At 41.0% G+C, this 18,145-nt stretch overlaps 2 protein-coding genes across 5 annotated transcripts in view; one reads left to right on the forward strand and one right to left on the reverse strand.

The window, feature by feature from the left end:
- LOC109625180 (BTB/POZ domain-containing protein kctd15) overlaps nucleotides 1-12,885 on the forward strand; it is a 29,289-nt gene extending 16,404 nt beyond the window's left edge. For both annotated transcript variants that reach the window (XM_020080311.2, XM_020080310.2), the window contains exon 5: nucleotides 9,341-12,885. In XM_020080311.2, the coding sequence (XP_019935870.1) occupies nucleotides 9,341-9,499 (159 nt within the window). In that variant the 3' untranslated portion in view covers nucleotides 9,500-12,885. The remainder of the gene's footprint in view (nucleotides 1-9,340) is intronic.
- A 678-nt stretch (nucleotides 12,886-13,563) lies between these two features.
- LOC109624781 (transcription initiation factor TFIID subunit 4-like) overlaps nucleotides 13,564-18,145 on the reverse strand; it is an 86,000-nt gene continuing 81,418 nt past the window's right edge. For all 3 annotated transcript variants that reach the window (XM_069511530.1, XM_069511413.1, XM_020079689.2), the window contains one exon: nucleotides 13,564-16,084. In XM_069511530.1, coding sequence (XP_069367631.1) covers nucleotides 15,917-16,084 — 168 coding nt within the window. In that variant the 3' untranslated portion in view covers nucleotides 13,564-15,916. The remainder of the gene's footprint in view (nucleotides 16,085-18,145) is intronic.

Genomic DNA, 18,145 nt, shown 5'->3' on the forward strand with positions numbered 1-18,145 from the left:
AAGACAACCTTTATTGAAATGTCCTGTCAGGTACATATGCAAGTATTGTACCACTACTTTGAGGTAGTGTTCCAGGTGGTGGTGCATTATAAGTTGTCAGCAAGTGATGATTAAATCAAATTAAAATAATCAATAAAAATACTTAGTTATCACTTCTTATGCCATAGGAAGTACAACATCTTTCATTCAGAAATACTGTACTCAAGGCATTTTACAGTTGTAAGTGAGATGCTTTGTTGTTCAAATCATTTTGGGTCTCATTGTTCTGAATGAAACTGAAGCTGTGATGAACTGATGCTTATTCTATTAATGTGACATAATGTTAAGTTTAACTTTAACTTTACACTTTGATGTATAAAGTTGCTTGATGCAGCACAGCTATTAAAAATGGATAGTTGTGCTTGAGGCACACTGAGAAATGTCCTGAATGTTGAAATTATTGATCTAAAACTAAGAACAGGATCATTTTAGAACAAATCCCAAATTCTGATTACTCTGACTGTTCTGACTGAGAATGCAACATAATAAATGCATGTGTACATCAAGACAAGTACTATCCAGTACATCCATAGACACATGCATATTGTAAACATATGCAGGTTTGAATGGCCCTTGTATACTTCAGCCTATGCTATTGTTGAATCTCGTCAAATTAAAGACAGTGAAAATAATCCCTGGAGCCGCAGTATTATCCAGATCTGGAAAATAAAATGCCCCACTCCTCTTCAAAATGTCATGGAAATTCATTTAGTGGTTTTTGAGTAATCATGCTGACAAACACATGGCAATGAAAACATAACCTGCTTGGTGGAGGTAATAGCTCCTGTTACACATTCCCAACAGATTGATAAGTTGTTAAAAAGGTGGTTAAAGCACATTATTTTGACCAAATGCGTACATTTGTAAGATGTGACTGTGGTGGGATAGTGCTGGAAAAAGTTATATTTTTATACCGTAAACTGTAATTTGATCTTGAGGTTTGTAGCTGCCATCTTATAAGAATAACATCTTTTCTGCATCAAGAATTGGAGAAAAGTCTTTGAAAAACGTTTGATTTAAGAATGAAACCCTTGTGTCTATTCGCCTGACATTGTAGTGGGTTGTGTGTTTAACTTCAATTTGACAGTGTAGGTGTTTAATGTGGTCACTCATCTATGAGGTTGTCCTCATCATCACCATTTTCCCCTCACATCCATTTACCATCAGCTGGCCGGCTCTTGTAGCGTACAACCAGGGCTTTGATGGCCTCTGTGCTGCTCCAACTGAGCGTTAGCTTGTTCCGATGAGCCATCACTTGTTCCCTCTCTCGCTCTCAGATACTCTGTGTCAGTCTGTGGATTTTATTTTCAGGTCACTGCCCAGAATAAAGGCTGGTATAGAGACACTGATTCCCCCCCCCCTCAGTGTCTATAGCCTGCAATTCCACGTCCAAACTTTATTTGCTTTGAGACTGTTGCCATGATTTGTGGCCCTTTATACAGCGTTTTCCAGCTGTAAAGTTAATAGCTTGTTGTCACTAACTGAGATAATGGCCGCTCTGATGGAGTTACAGTCGGTTTGTCAGGAGATCACGAGAGGTAATGGCAGGTGTATAGAGTATGTGTAGAAAGTCACAGCTTCCAAGTTGCACATGTGGCTGTCGCATAATGTGAGAACTGATACCGCTCTGTTCTTTGTCGTGTAGGGATATTATTTTCTTTTATCACACTAAGGAAATGAATTTTGTTATAACAGAATATATTACTGTTGCATTGTGGCGTGTTATAGCATTTTCAAACAGGCCGTCTGACTGACATTAACAATATCCTTCCTTACAGCAGTGTTGACCACAGGCTGCAGTAAAGCTGTGAGACGGTAAAAAACAACTTCAGAAAGCTAGTTTTACAGTTATGTTACGCAGAGAGGTCTGCGAGAGGGAGGACAGGGGGGGCAACATAACAGCCCCACACCGCAGGCTCAATGTAACACACTCGAGCGCCTACAGCCACGAACAGGCCGACACATACAGGAGACTCGCCCCTCGCAGCATCCACAGAGAGCCTCTCCCAGGCAGGCTACTCCGCTCTGACACCTCCACCTCCCGCCTGCCAGTGCGAGAGACCACCTCCAGGGAGGAGAGCGAGAGCGAGCGGGACAAAGCACGTGTGGACTGCGGCCATTTTTTCCTGCGAAAAAATGAAGAAGAAAAATGGAAAGGGGGGGAAAATGATATGCATAATTTACGCTTTACTCCTTTTTAAGACACAGCTCCTTTTTTAAAAAGACTCCAATATAACACTGCTCAAGGCAATTGAAATACACGTATTGCATTTTTTAATACCATACTTACAATTTCTCAAACAGCCTAAACCGGTTTATACTTCTTTTATAGATTTTTAAATGACTTGCAATATAATTAATTGGCCGCATCAACTAACACAACATTTTCCCACTCTGTTTACCAGTGAACTGGTTATGGGATGTGAGCACATCTGACTAACATGGTCTGAGAGGAGTTTTTATTGTTTCGGCTTTTATTAGGCCGCTCCTCTGATGTCGAGGTGAGCTAGAGTCCTTATGTCAGACGAATCGCTAACAGTAAGAGGAGCTGGAGCTTCCAGGTTTCCTGCAGGCGACGCACCCTTTTGTCTCACTGTACGGCCTCTCTCGGGTTAAGGTGGCGCTCGTTGTGGTGTCAGGCTTTTTTTTGTCTCATGCTGGCCCCTTTAAGAGACACACATACACAAGGTTGTAAAGGCACACATATGCACGCACAGTGGAGGGGTCCGGCTCATTGAGTCGATGTAGATGAGGACACAAGGAGCAGATGGAGGTGTTTTTTCAGCGTAAGGGGAGATATTTCTAAACAACTTACTCATTCTGTCCTCTCTCATTGTTGCGTGAAGGTATGAGAAGGTTAGGAAAATAATCCTCGTCTTAGCCGCCAGACAATAAGCCTCTGCTCTGATTTCAGTGTTGGACCCCAACCCGGGGGAACACACACACACAGGGCCACACCCTGCCCACAGAGAAAGGCCAGCGAGGGAAAAGGGCGGGGGTGTTGTTCTAGGGGCAGATACACTGCTGTCTAAAACATAGCGTTTGTGACTGGACTGGTTGTTGAAGAGGTTCTGAGCAGGAGGAGATGGATATGTGACAACTTTTAAATGTACACAGGCACAGAGAGTTCATTTTAGTCTGAAATTATTTTAGTCCAAGCTACTGTTGCTGTCTTGCCCGAGGCAGGAAACTGTTGAACCTTGTGATACTTCATAATGGGTCACAATGAGATAACATCAGATTTCTCAGTACTTTACTGTACCCTAATTGCAGCAACCTGTTTTTATTTCAGGTTATTATGTTCTTTTTACTCACTTAAAGATTAAGCAACAATATTTCGAACATATACTTTTTCTTAATACAGAACCTCACTCTGATAGTTAAATTTTAAATAATTAAATCATTTTAAAATATCTCCTTTTAGGACAAAATAGTATCTATTTGTGATATATTATTACATCATCATTTTCTATTCACAGTAAAAAAATGTTGTGTCGGAAAGTAGTTTGGATGAAAAGTTATTGACATTAATGACATTATTCAGTGTAGGAAAGTCATTTTGTACCTTCACAGTAAAGTGCCGAACTACTTAACAAAAAATATAATTAACAACAACAAGTACAACAAATGCAACTTTGAGATGGACTTGCACTTTGTACTTGAGTATATCCATTTTATTCAACCTCTGAATTAACATTTCAGGAGGAAATATAGATACTTACACTGCAGTCATTTGACAGCTTTAGTGACCACCTACCTTAGAGATTGAAATTTACATCGTGGACAGTAATATAATGATATAGAATAATATAATAATATAATATAACAAGCTTTTAAAATACTACACATTGTTAAAAATGAAACCTGAAGTTTTCAAACTTAGAAGGTCTTAGAAAAAGCAGTGTTTAGTCAAGATTATATTTCATAACATTTTTAATCTAAACTTCCCACATCGTTTCATTTCAATAAAGATTTAAATGAAGATGAAATCAAAAATCAAAGACTAAAGAAAAACTGAAACTGATTTGTGCATAAGAACTTTACTTATTTTTCTTTCCTCTTCCTTTAATCCTTTAAACCTGTACATATAAAACTGTATATAAATAGTTCTACTAGCTCCACCTCCAGCAGCTGTAATAATAACTTGCTGCTTGGTTCAGTCATCTAATGAAGTCATGTAAATAATATCAGTCGGTGGGACTTTTGCGTAAAGACATTTTGCTGCTAATACCTATGTACTTTTATTTAAGTAGGATTTTTCATACAGGACTTTAACTTGTAAAATATTATTTTTACATTGCTCTATTTTTACTTAAATTAAGGACCTGAATACTTCATCCAACACGAACAGTATTACATTGTATTCTTTCCTTAGTCTTTCATGTCGTGTATGCCAATGTGAGAGAGTGGGAATAAACAACTCCACCTTGGCGAGTGATTCTCCATGAAGTCATGAGTGGAATTTAGGAAATAATACAAACCACCTGCGCTGTGATGTAGATCCAGCGGAGAAAAACAGAGAGCAGCAGAGGCACTTAACAGAGGAAAAACATTTAGCCAAAGAGCCACAGAGGTGTACACACACACACACACACACACACACACTCTCGTCCCAGAGCTGCAGCCCGGCCTGTTGCTCCATACATCACCATGATGAAGCACTCAGATCAGACCAGAGCCAATCTGTCCTTCATCAATGTGACAGCGGAGGTAGTCGTAGAGAAGGGCCCCCTGTCCCCCTGCTGCCCAGGCAGGGAACGCAACAAGCCGCAACACTCTCTTACATGTCACCTTGCCACTCCATCAATCCTGCGCTGGATAGAGAGAGAAAGCACAGCTCATCAGAGCAGACAAGGCCACACAAACTCCTCAGTGGTGCTTCTCAGTCGCCCAGATCGAGTGGCAGAACAAGGCAAACTCTGCTGCCATCAGTGAGACTCTGTGGATAGACCACAGCATCGGGCAGCGAGGCTCAACAGGCAGTGGATTGACCTGCAGTACAGAGGATAAAGACTTGACTGACAGCTCAAAAGCAGTTTGTCTCAAGATTTAAAAATGTTTTGGGTTTTTTTGTCTGATGCGGCCTATAGGTGGGTTCTGCAGGTGGTTTGTTACCTTAGCAACCACCAATTTTTTAAGATACACATGACCATAATTCATTGGAAGAAATCAACTTTATTCCAATTAAATATAATAAAAAATAACCTTTTTACACCATCGAAGTGTAACAGCCTTCATTAGTGTTATGTATAACAATTGTATAAACTAGTATTAAATACATATAAAAGTTTTTTTTGCAGTTGATCAGTCATCAAAGAGGGTATCAAATATATCAGTGTTAAGTTTAAAAAGTAAAAGTATAATGCCATTGACCTTGTGAGTATTACTATGTGGGGTTATTAGTGCTGTCAATGTGATTTTAACAACTTCATACACTCTAGTGTAGTTTATTCTCTTAGAGTGGATCATAAATTATGGGCTGATTTGTATATGAATTATTGATCTGCAAATGTTTCTCCACTGTAAATAAAAAACACAGTATTTGTTTGGGAAATGGAGGATAAAGTGGCATCTAATGAAAAGATTCAAGCAAAGTACGACTACATCAAATCTTAAATAAAGTAACTTAGATTTGTCACACCTCTGGAAACCATAACTTTAGGTGGACTAATGTAGCCCCACACATCACTTCTGTTCCTCATCTAACTAACTGGGTGTTTACACTGCCAGGGTGAGAGGGTCACATTCCCACTATGGGGTTACCTGAACAAAGGACTGGATTCATGCTTCTTAAAGAAACTTAAAATGTGTGTCCATGAGCTCAGTCTTGTGATTTCGTCAAACGCAGTGACTTGATAAAGTGCTACAGATACTTTAAGAATATATTACACTGTCAAATTGTTTTGGTCGCTTGTGATTTCTAAAAAAAAGCTGGCAGATGGCTCAGAGAATTAGAAAAAGTTGGAGCTTCTCATCTGTTTTATGCCAGATGCTTGAGATAAGCAGAAAGTGCAGTTAGCGCTCCTTGTCACATATGAAAGCGTGTGCATAGCTAAACACAAGCGACCCCCTGAGTGTAGCGCCAATCACATGCTACAGTGTGTGTGTCATACGTGTCAATCAACCCTGAGCCCTGTGCCACAAGGAGCAAGTATCTTCCAGCACCTCCTGAGAGCTGAAGCAAGTGTGTGGGTGTGTGTGTGTTTGTGTGTGTGTGTGTGTGTGTGTGTGTGTGTGTGTGTGTGTGTGTGTGTGTGTGTGTGTGTGTGCTCCAGTGGCCATGAATATTACAGTGTGCTCTGGTTTCCAGCCCTGAGACTCATCTACTTTGATTCCTGCCCTGCCATCTTTCACTGTGTAGGGAACATACAGAGCTGGGAGGTGAGAGGAGTGAGGCTGATGTATCGCCTCCTCATCTGGGGTCCCCATGGCGACCCCAGATTGAGTGGCAGCACAGAGAGATGTTTATATGTTAAATTGTGTGTGTGTGTGTGTGTGTGTGTGTGTGTTTGGGGGGCAGATCCCTGTGCAGCCAAGTCGACCCTAACAGTGAGAATTGTTTATTATGTTTCAGATGTATAGGGATCAGTGGAGATGAAGAGGGTGAGAAGAAGCTTTTGTTCAACTTCTGCTTCAATCACACAGACAGGAAAAAACAAGAAGTGATCAAGTTCAGGGAAGAATAGCAAACTTTGGTAAAGTGTTATCGAGTCGATAAAGAGTTATCCTACCTTCTGTGTTGTATTCTGATTTCTGTTTTTAATAATTGTAGTGATATATATATATAATAAGCAAGTCACAGCAATACCAGATTCAGGGTAGGTCGTCTTTAAGTTTATAACAGTGTACGTGGAAAGACAAAAATTCAAAGGCAGCTAACAAGCAATAATTCCATTTCATGGAAATAATCATGCTTGGAATTGGACTCCAACCAATCCGCTCGCTCACATGCAACTCACTGTTAGAATATTTTGTTATGGTTGCGCTCAAGTGAGTCAGGAAAGTTAGCGGGGAAATCTGCAGAAGTACAACATAAGCTGGGATCTAAGAGCCTGCGGTCACGAGTATGTAGCGCTAAACTGAGCCACCAGGACATGTTTCAGCTTTTGAAGAGGCTGCAATTCTTTCTGGGATTGATTTCAGGACATTGTCCTGTGGACATTGAAACCTATTGCTTGGATACATCTTAATTATTCAGTGTATTGTTTATTCCCCTGTGGCACTAATTCACTGTGTCAAACTGAAAGTGAAGTTTTTGGGGGGGCTTCTTATAGTCATTACAGTATCTCTGAGCCTGTTACAACTATCTGTAATAATATCCTTAAGTCTTTTGTGTTGCCGTGCGCTAATGTTAAAAGTGTTTTGAGACTATCTTTATTGATCAGACCATCCTCCTCTGTGACCAAATTCATTGCCGAACATGACAGAGTCCCACATGCGTTAAGAGATGATGAGGAAAAATGCAATGTGATGCAATGATCAAAGACGGCAATGTAATATCATTTCCATAATCGTTAGGCTCCTCTGTCGTCTGCCATGGATTTGGGAGTGTTTGATGCTTGGGCAGGTCTCTTAATTAGCCGTCCTCAACATCAGCTGTCTGCCGCCCCTTCTGTCTCACAAATTACAGAGTTTGTCGTCGTCGTATGGCCGGAGGATGGGAAGTGCAGGGGGGTGTGTTGGGTAACTTTTGGTCCTGTGTGCTGGCACATAATGATGTTTGTGTGGGAGGTGGGGGTCATCAGGTCTGCTCAACAAGTTCTTGTGTGAATGTGTGTTATCATTTTTATTTGTAAGATCGTATTTTTTGAACACGATAACTTTGTGTGTTTATTTGTGGGATTTGTCTGCTCCTCTGTGTTGTGTTGGGCCAATCCCCAGTCAGGGGAGGCTGCAGTCCTTCAATCTGGAAGCCTAAGTACCCCCTCTTTAGTCCTGAACTGGGGCCCTCGCCCCTGTAATTAGAGAGGTCATCCTTTGCCATGAATGTATGTGCATTTGTATGTTTGTGTGTGAGAAACCAATCTGTTTTTTGTGAACTTCTCTGGCTCTGTATCTGGCAGGAGGGTTAGCCCTAAGCGAGACCTTTCATTTCCATGCACTGCTCACTCCATTAGAAGGACGGGGGAATAAGTAAACACACAGCACTCCTCTGACTGGGATTTAGATATACCCCCTACAAAAAAAAACACAACATCCCACAAGGATTACAGTAGATGAGGAGAGAAAAGTGATGCTGAGGTTCACCAGAGTGCGTTTCAATGCCCTGAATTTAGGAGCTAAGATTGCATCCACGTTTCCTGTTCTCTCCCTGCAGCTCCAACACTTTGTCCTCACCCAGAAACTCCTCATTCCCCACACGTCGCTCTCTCCCTCGCTCACGGACCTCACTCCTCCTCTCACCCCAGCCCTCATTACTCAAATTAGGGGCTCCAGTAATCACCAGGCTGAGCTCCTCTCAGCCCCTTAACACACCTCGCTCGCACTCCGCTCTCTTCATCCCTTTGGGCCTCATGCCCTCGGTTCAGTAGCCAATCCAGCGCATGCAGCATGAATATTGCAGAGGTGGTGTGATGTCGGAGTGCCCCCTGGTTTCGCTCCATCGCTACGTATGATTGGAGGGCGGTGGAGGGTTAGTGACACATGGTGCATGTTGAGACTGATGAAGATCTGAGGAGAACAGATGCATGTGCTGTATATCAAAAAACCAATAGCTACAGCATCTAAGATTTGTTTACTGATGGTCATTTATTGAAAATAAAACTGTAGCACTAAACTACAAATCAACCATTTGCAGGGGGGTAGCATAAGCTAAGTTATGCAGCTGCTAGCAACAGCTTCACATTTAGCCCACTCACTTTCTGCATAAGCTTATTTTCTAAAATGTCAACTTTATTTTCAAAACAGTATGAAACAAGGAGCCTGTATTTCTATCAGTACCACAGACTGTATATAAACATGGAAGGCATGACGGCTCCTCCATGTTAATGGTTGAGACAAGGACCAATATAAAAGTCAAAATACACATAAAATAATTGCTCATTTTGCTCGAAGATGTTTTCTTTCATTTAGGATTTAGGTTATAGGTAAATATAGGTGTTATCAAATTGTTAAGTGCTAGTGTTAGTTTGATGCTATGAATGAAAGATCACAATTGACAACTGAGACTAACTTGTCAATGGTCACGCATTTTTGGGCGTGGAGACCCATTCTCCATCTTTCTATTCGGTCTATGATCAGTTCTTCTCAGTTAGAGCTTCTGTTATTAATGTCCTTCTCTTCCTCTGTCCCCTCCCCTCAGGTTCTGGAGCGTCTCTTCCAGAAAGGTTTCAGCGTGGCGGCGTCATGCGGAGGCGGCGTGGACTCATCCCAGTTCAGTGAGTACGTGTTGTGTCGTGAGGACCGGCGGAGTCTGTCCATCAACACTCCCATCAGGATAAAACAGGAACCCCTGGACTAGAGCATTCTGGGAGAGGGACTGCCAAAACACAACCCCACCTTACTCCTTCAATCTTCTCACACCACCCCACCCTGCCTATTCCTGGCCCATCCGTGCCCCAACAGGACCACAACCAACCCCAAGCATACCGAAGTATTAGCAGAGGCTTTCTAACCTCGCTAGCCCTGCAGAACTCTAAGGGGAATGTAGAACCAAACAAAGGGAAAAAAAAAAAGCATCAGCAACAAAAGTTTTTGATTATAACACCCAAAGATTCTGGGACTGTGATGAAAACAGCAACAACCACAAATGGACTCAGCAGCAGCACACTTAAACCATTTCAGCACCATGACTGGTTGATTTTTCCCTCATCATCTTAAACAAAAAGGTATCCTGAACCTTTCGGGGGGGCCCAAACTGCTCCCCCCCTGTGAGCCTCCATCCACCAAGCTTCTCAACACACACACTGACACACTCACACACTCACACACACCCTCTACCCCCTTCACCAGTGTCATCCAGTTCTGCGTGTGTGAGGTCCATGTCTTGTCTGATTGGTGACAAGTGTGGCCTGCTGTGGAACAAGAAAGCTTTGGCAGACAGGACGCTTTTTATGGATGACAGAAAGAAGACATAATCTGATTTTGCGAATCCGTTGACAAACCCAAGTTTCCAAAACCCCCGCAACCCCCGACTCTGTCCCACCGCACCCCCCCCACAGGCCGGGCTGAAGAGGCCAGGGCCTCGCCAAAAACAGCATCGATTTGCCAAACTGATTGTTTATTACAATTTCTCATTGTTGTTTCTAAAGTATGTTCTTCTTGCTCTTTTTGCTGTTCTTATCATGACATGGTGTAAACAATTATTATTAATAGGATTATTTTTAATGTCTCTTTTTTCCTTTCTCCAATATGAAGGATGTACGAACATTGTATTCATTAGGCTTCGAGAGCTTGTGAGGGAGCATTTCTTGGCAGTCGCTGCAGAAACTCAGATGTCTCCGGGCTATGTGGCTAAAGCGATCTGGCTGGCAATGCATTCAGAGCCGGAAAAAGTCCCATTGTTCAAACGGTGATGGAAGAGAACCTGGATGTTTCGACATTGTTTATAGTCAAATGTGCAGCACACATAAAAAAGTGCTCCGGAATTTGTGCTTATTAGCCCTAAAAACATATCTCGGGTCTCTGATCGGATTTTCCTACACGGGCACAGACATTTGTTCGTATTTAGCAGAAACTTTAAGAAGGTTGGTGAATATAAAATTCAGGTTGAAGTTGCACAAGCTCTCAGTGTACTGCAGTTCTGATGGGATAGAATGTTAAAGACTTGAGGACCAATGTGGAAAGTTGACGTTTACCAGTATGTCTCGTGATCAGCAAGAGATGTACTCTAAATGCTTTTACTGTTTTTTTGCACTTACGTTACCTACAGGGCTGTCCTGCCCCGCTCCCTTAAAAAAACACTTTTGATCCCAGAGACCAGTGCCAGGCCAAGGACACTAAAACATTTACCAACAGGCAAAATGTCCAAGAGAACCAATACTGTAGGTACCAAAGCAGAAGTGGTGCCGATTCTGTTGATTGTACAAACATAAAGACGTCATCATCTTTTTTTTACAGTTTATAGCTAAAGGTGACACAATGCGTTGTATTCAGGCGTGTATGAAGGCTACCAAAATGTTTCCCTGTAGGCCTCCGGTCTTGACAGGTTTGTTGAGAATAGCTCACAGCATCTTCAAGTTTTAGAGACAACATCCCTGTTTGTTTCATTATATTGTCACTTCTAAGCCAAGATTATTTCAGCGGTTCTTCACATGTATGCGTGGCAGAACCCCAAGTGAACTGTACTCCTAGCATCTGCGTGTTGTTCACAAAGAGGCAAGTGGGCGGCATTTACTCGATCCTCCTCTCATTCTTTTGGTCTTACTCTCAACATTTCTGGATCAAAGACAGCAACAAGAAAGGCCAAGTTTTCATGCTTTATATTTGTGTGTAACTTACAGATGCTGTTTCTTCCATTCCAAAAGACAGAGAGATAGAAAAGGAAAAAAAAACAACAGAAGCTCATTCTGATCTTTGTGGGCGCTGTGAGTTGTTTGAGTTAAACTGGGGGTTTGTGTTTATAAACTAGTTGTTCATTAAAAATGGGCAGTAGTTCCTCTGACCATGTTGTCCTCATATCTGCTCTCTGCAGATGGCCGCTGATTAAACAAGGCCAATGAGTGGATAAAGATGAGCTCAGTGTAAGTGTAGCTCCCAGTGCTGTGCACTCCTCCCTGGGGGTCTCTCTCTTTCTCTCTCTCACAATCAAGCCCATCTTTGTTCTGACCTGCCAGTGGCCTGCGCCTTTGCATACAGTCGCCTCAAAGGGAATGGTCAACCAGGCCTTTCATGTGCCGAGGCATGTTGGGCTCTTCACTCCTCGCCCCCCTCTGCCTGCCCGAAGGCTCCCAGCTCAGTGGTGCCAGCAGAGACTCAGGGTTGCACCCCCTGCTGCTGTGTCATCCCCATGCCCTGGTTTCTTAAAACGCCTTGTGATGCTGTGGCTCACCGGACCACACCACAACAAAAACCAACAAAGTGATGAGTCAAATCTGGGCACACTCAGAACACAACATGCAGCCAGGCGACTTGGCTCTGACCGGGCCTGACATCTTTCATCCAGTTGATACGAGGTGTGGAAACTCATCTGGGTTAGCTCTCGATAAAACAAGGGTAGAAAAAAAATCCATGCTATGCTAAAACCGCACATCTGCAAAAATTACATTTTTTTTCAGGGAGGAGGGAACGAAGGCCTATTTTCTTACTGGTGTGGCATTTTCAAATCACAGAATGGGCTTTTAGCTTTAGCTGAGAAGTTGTGCATGAATGAAAACGTGACCATTCAGAAAGTGAAAAAGGAACAAAGATGGCTGGTGTGAGTTTCTGTGTTTGCTCTAACAAACCAGGGACTCGGAGTATAAACGGCACACTAACTAGTCAAACTTGACAGGACTGGAAACTTCCAAGACATGTTCACACACGCCCCCCCCCTCGCCTTTTTTTTTCAGATGGTACTGGCCAATGTTCAGCCAGTCCACATGGTATTCACTCCACCTCCGAGGCAGGTCAGTTGTACAGTTATTGTAAATTGAATTATCGAGACTCTTGGGTTTTATGGGACCCTCGTGTTTTTAAGAGACCTCTTTAGTCCTCTCCACGAAAAAGAATGAAAAGAATTCAAAGCATTACATTGTGTACATATGAATTAAAAAAATTCAAAGGGTATAATAAGGTGCAAATGTATATTATTTAAAGTGTTTAAAAACAATTAGACTGTGGTATTAAAGGGCATGTGTTCATTTACAGTGTCTCCATTTGACTTTTCTTGCATATTTGCGATAATAAAAGGATGTACTGTAAATCTGATGTGTCTCATTGCACCTGTGTTGTTTCATTATCTTTAAAAAAGGGAAGGACAAGAGTTGGTTTTAGCGGCTTTGATCTGATCATGCTCAATTTGTCCTTGTCCTGCTGGTGTGTGTGTCACAGATGATGCCAGCTTGAAAAACATTTATGGTTGACGTATTCGGGAGGTTGAACCCAGCGTCCTGTAATTGTACTAATGAAGCCGGATGAGGCTCGCAGCCTATTGTACTGTACTGAATCAAGATCAGCTGTTTAAAGCTCCAGAGGAACTGAGGAACAGGCCAAGATCTAAAAAAAACCCAATATGCTCCCAAACCCCAATATTTTGCACTGAGTTAAATGGTTGGGTCTTTTCAAAAATGCTTCTGCTTAATTAGCAGCAGAAACCTAGGGGGACTTTTCATAGTTGAGCAGCAGCGCTTGACTCAGTTTGTACTTAGCATGTGCAATGTTAGAAATGGAAATGAAGCAGGCTGAATTAGTCGTTGACTTTGGTAAAAACTGTCTGCAAAAACATAACAGATAATTTTTTCTTTTGAAGAGTAAGGAATGAACAGCGGGGAACATTGCTTGGCTATTAAATCATTTTAGACTAGAGTTCACATCTTTTGAAATTCTCACAAAGATTCCCACCTACTTGATTTTGCTGAAGAAGAATTGCACAACATCAGAATCTGCTCAGTTTAGTAAACAGCTTATTTATTCCTTTACAAAATAGGTACAAATACATAAGTAATGCTTTTTTCACACAAACAGGAAATCGTCAAGATATGTACAAGAGTTTACCAAAAATAACGTGGTTCTAATAAACACAGTTTTGTAAACAATATTTACAAATCATTCTTATAATGAAATGTTATTTCCTCTGTCTAATTACATCAGTAATATTGTCCTAATATTTTGGCTAAAAAGCTGTAGTAGTAGTAGTAGTAGAAATGTCCTCCTGTGAAACCACAAGAAACCATAGAAACCATTATTAAAATAATTTCAAATCTCGACAATCCTTGTTGTGCTTGCTTTTAAAACATGGTATATTGGAGATAAAATTTATGAAAACGTGTTAAGAATATAAGCCAATCCCAGAAAAAGAAACAAAAAAGAAAACCAAGAAATATTCATATATTAATTGTTAAAAAATAAGTGTCTTTAGACAGAAACTGGCAATACTGTTTTTCCTTTATCAGTCATTTCTTTGCTATGATACAGTGACAGCTTTCAGTTGTCAGGTAAAATAGGTATAAAAAAAAGTGCTGTCAAAATGTACATTGCACAACAATTGTCGACCATATTTAAATAAATTTCAATATGACAAGAAAAGCTGCATAGAGGCCGAGATATTTAGTTAAATAGAAACAAACAGAAACATACTGGACAATTTTACATAACACAATAAGGATTGTAAAAAATAATGAACAAGGTGACAATGCAAGACAACATGTAAAAAGCAGGCATTACTCCTCTCTTCCATCAGTGATACAAAGAGAGAGAGAAATGGGAAACACATAAATCAGTTTTAGACTGGAGTCATATAACTGCATTTTTCCAGTTACACGTTACTTTACAACTGTGATATTTAACTTTGCATCAAAATACAAATGAGTGTAAAGCCTGTGCACTACAATTCTTAATGATCTAGCTTTGTCATTCAGTCATTATTAAAGTTAAAGAGAACTCAAGAGCATGAGGGCCATTTAAAGGGGAAAATAATCAGAGTTTTTGAGAATAAAGTCGTAATATTTCAAGAATAAAGCCATTGTTTCAGGTTGTGTGATATTTTACAGGGGAAATATCAGAAGATCAGCCCATTACTGGCTTTAAAATGAGGACAGCATCTTGTTAAGTTATACATTAGTTTCACAAATAACAAAACAACAAAGTTCTTTTGGCTCATCAGGACCACATTATCATAAGAATCAGGACTTTGAAACAATTGAAAAAGAAACTGGGTCTATTCCGAAGAAAGAATCACATGGTCTTGAAGGAAGCTGCCTCTTTTTTCTTTATTCTCGTAATACTGCGACATTATTTTCCAAATCTCCAAATAGTGTTTTTTCAATATGGCCTGAATACTCCCCATGAGAATTACTCATCTTTTTTCCAACTGTGAGAGGGAAAGATAAAGAAATGTCTGTTTTGATTCAAAGTTTCAGGACCACACTTGCAATATAAACCTCTCTGAACCAAAACACACCTCAAACAGGTGTCATAGTGCAGACTGTGGCTCTGTTTAATGACCTTTGTGTAAGGGGCTGCTGGACTCTGTCTATAGCACATACACAACAGGTGAACTGAGTGAACTTTCTAAATGTGATTCAATCAAAGCACATGGTTTTACAAAACATCAGATGTCATACTACTGACACATGGGTTATTCCTTTTTCTTACAAAGCTTACATGTGTTAAAATTATACATGCCGTATAATAATTCAAAAAGAACTATTTACACGTAAAGAACTTGATCGCGATGCTGTTATTTGGAATCTTAATGTTTGAAAATGATGTCTCGGTGCAGAAAATCTGGAAAAGGCTCATTTATTGATTTCAGCTGAACTACATTCATTGAACAACATATGTTCAACAAATAGCTCGTGGAGAATATCGTAGGCTGTATCGAGGTGCTAACAAACTGTAATTCTCTTCTCCAAAAGAATCCTTCCTTTGAGGTGGATCATTGAAGCTACTGCCGGTGACGTCGAATAAATACCCAACATACGTGGAACAGGTTTTGTGTCTAGTCCTGAGACACAAAAATATTGTCCCTCTAACAAATCCTTCAACACAAAGAATTTGATATGGTCTTAAAACTGAATGATCTAACTACACAACGTGAGGCTAAACAGAGAAGACACAGAACAACTGTTTTATTTTTGTATGTTTTTTTGTCTCTCTCTCTTCTTTCTTATTAAACGCTACATCAAACATCACTACAGTACATATGGAGACACAGAGCTGTAACATTAGACCTGATCTGAAGGCACGTGGCTGGGAAGGAGGAGGCGGAGGTTGAGGTGGGTGCCAAGCGGAGTAGAGGCTACTTGAGCAGAGCACGGTAAAGGAGGAGGGAGTGGGCGGTCTCTCTCTCCTGCTCCATGTAGAAAATTAAGTCCCTGAGGTTGACGCGAGTGATGCGTTGCCGTTGACGTGATGAGGTGGACGGGGCGGAGGAGCTGGCCGGGGATCCTGCCGTGCTGCCTGATACCTGGAGACGAAGGAAGGGGTCAAAAGGTGAGATGGAGGAATTCATTCAGGGGAACTTAACAGTTTTCAAGACTCATAGTACAAAAAATGTAAATAGTTTCATTTTTGCAATTTCAGAATTTTACAATCCATTAACCTATTGCTAGTTTGTTTTTAGCAGCAGCAAAAGAGCTTTTCTACGGCAACAGGAACAAGCAGACAAAGGTCACTTTGACAAATTCATACTGAACCAACCAAAAGGTCCAAGGGTATAGGGGAGATGAATTTTCAGCTCTATTCTCATTTCCATAAATATCACAAAATTCTGTTTTTTAATTCTTGATCTTTTACTGGCAGCTGACGTGGGTAGGATTTCTCCCAGTGCTGCTGATGGTCAATCTGACAGTGACAGACGGTTAGTGTGTTTGTGTCTCTCATAGGGGATGGCTCAGTTGACAGGTGGTCAAAGGGGATGAATTATTGGTCATTTTGGTTTAAAAGGAATTGCACCCCCCCCAAACAAATTGCCTACTGACTGGAGATGTCCATCTGCCAGCAGGTCCATCACTAGTCCAGACTGACATATCTGGACCAATTGACCAGTATTTGATGAACCACCATTAAATGTTGATGTTGATCAAATCCTAAAAGGTTTGGCGATCCCCTGATTTTTCCTCACGCAGAGCCACAAGGTTGGCATGTTTGGTGAAAGGTCTGGACAGCTACTGGATGGATTGTCATGAAATTTGGCAGAGCCATTCATGTTTCTGTGGATGAATTCTAATTCTAAGTCTGTCTCAAATACAATCACATTCTCATCTGCCTTTTATTTCTTTTTTTTGTGCTATTTGTAGCATGTTAGCATGCTAACACACTACACCAATATGGTGAACATGTTGAAAATATACCTGCTTAGAATCAGTAGCATGATGATGTTTGCATTTTGCTGCAGCACCTCACAGACTCTCTAGCATGGCTGTAAACTCTGTCTTGTGTCTATGCATTTCTAAAATTCTTCCAGACAAGGAGAATGTTTCATACTCTTTCAACACTGTTAAGAAACCCTGAAACTAACCAGCTACAGAATATCATTTTCCAGCTATAGGTTAGTGAAGTGGGCTTGGGACCCGGAAGGTCACCAGTACAAATCCCTGGACTTCCGGGAAGAAATTTTGTTGGGGGAGGGAGTGAATGAACAACATCCAAGTACCTCAGGGCAAGGCAACTAAGCAGCATGGCCGCCCACCACTCCCACTGGGTGTGTGGTCAGTGCTCCTAATGTGTGTGTGTGTGTGTGTGTCACTGCATTATAAACCCTCTGAACTTTCTGAACTCACTATATTTATATAAGTGTATTTAGTATAGGTTTGTCAACAGACTGGTGACCTGTCCAGGATGTACCCTGCCTCTCGCCACATGTCAGTTGGCCATGACCCTCAAAGAATGAGCAGTTTACCTAATGAATGAATGTATTTTTATGTTCCTTCATGTGTTCTCATGTGAACTGAAAGCAAAAATAAGTGTGCAATTCATTGAAGCATTAAGTGACTAGTATTTTGTTTGGGTTTTATTAACTGGATTTTCTCCTTTCCTGTGTTCCTAAGAATTTGATCTTATTTTGTTATTGAGTGATTAAATGGATGTTTGTCTCAGTGTCACAGCAGAAAGGATAGTTTCCATGGTAAAACACAACAGTGTTAAAGAGATAGTTCACCGAAAAATGAAAATTCACTCATTATCTACTCACCTCTATGCCCATGGAGGGTTGGGTGAAGTGTTTGACTCCACAAAACACTTTCAGAGGTAGTTGCAGCCAAATTGAATACAAATGAAGTCAATGGTGACCGATTCTTCAGACTTTATAAAACAACAGAAAAAACCCTGAAATGCCTCCATACTGCTCCTGTGGTGTCTGCCCTGACATTCAAATTTGACTCTTAACGGCATCAATTACACCATGTTATTAATCTAAATGTCTGCTGTGCTAACACGCGTACACTTGGGCGAGAGCCTGTGTGCAGTTATGTGTACAAACGTGAACACAGCTCCAGAAGAGGACAACTGAGGACATTTAGACTAACAA

This window comes from Paralichthys olivaceus, chromosome 1 (genome assembly GCF_024713975.1).
Source record: "Paralichthys olivaceus isolate ysfri-2021 chromosome 1, ASM2471397v2, whole genome shotgun sequence".
Lineage (NCBI taxonomy): Eukaryota > Metazoa > Chordata > Actinopteri > Pleuronectiformes > Paralichthyidae > Paralichthys > Paralichthys olivaceus.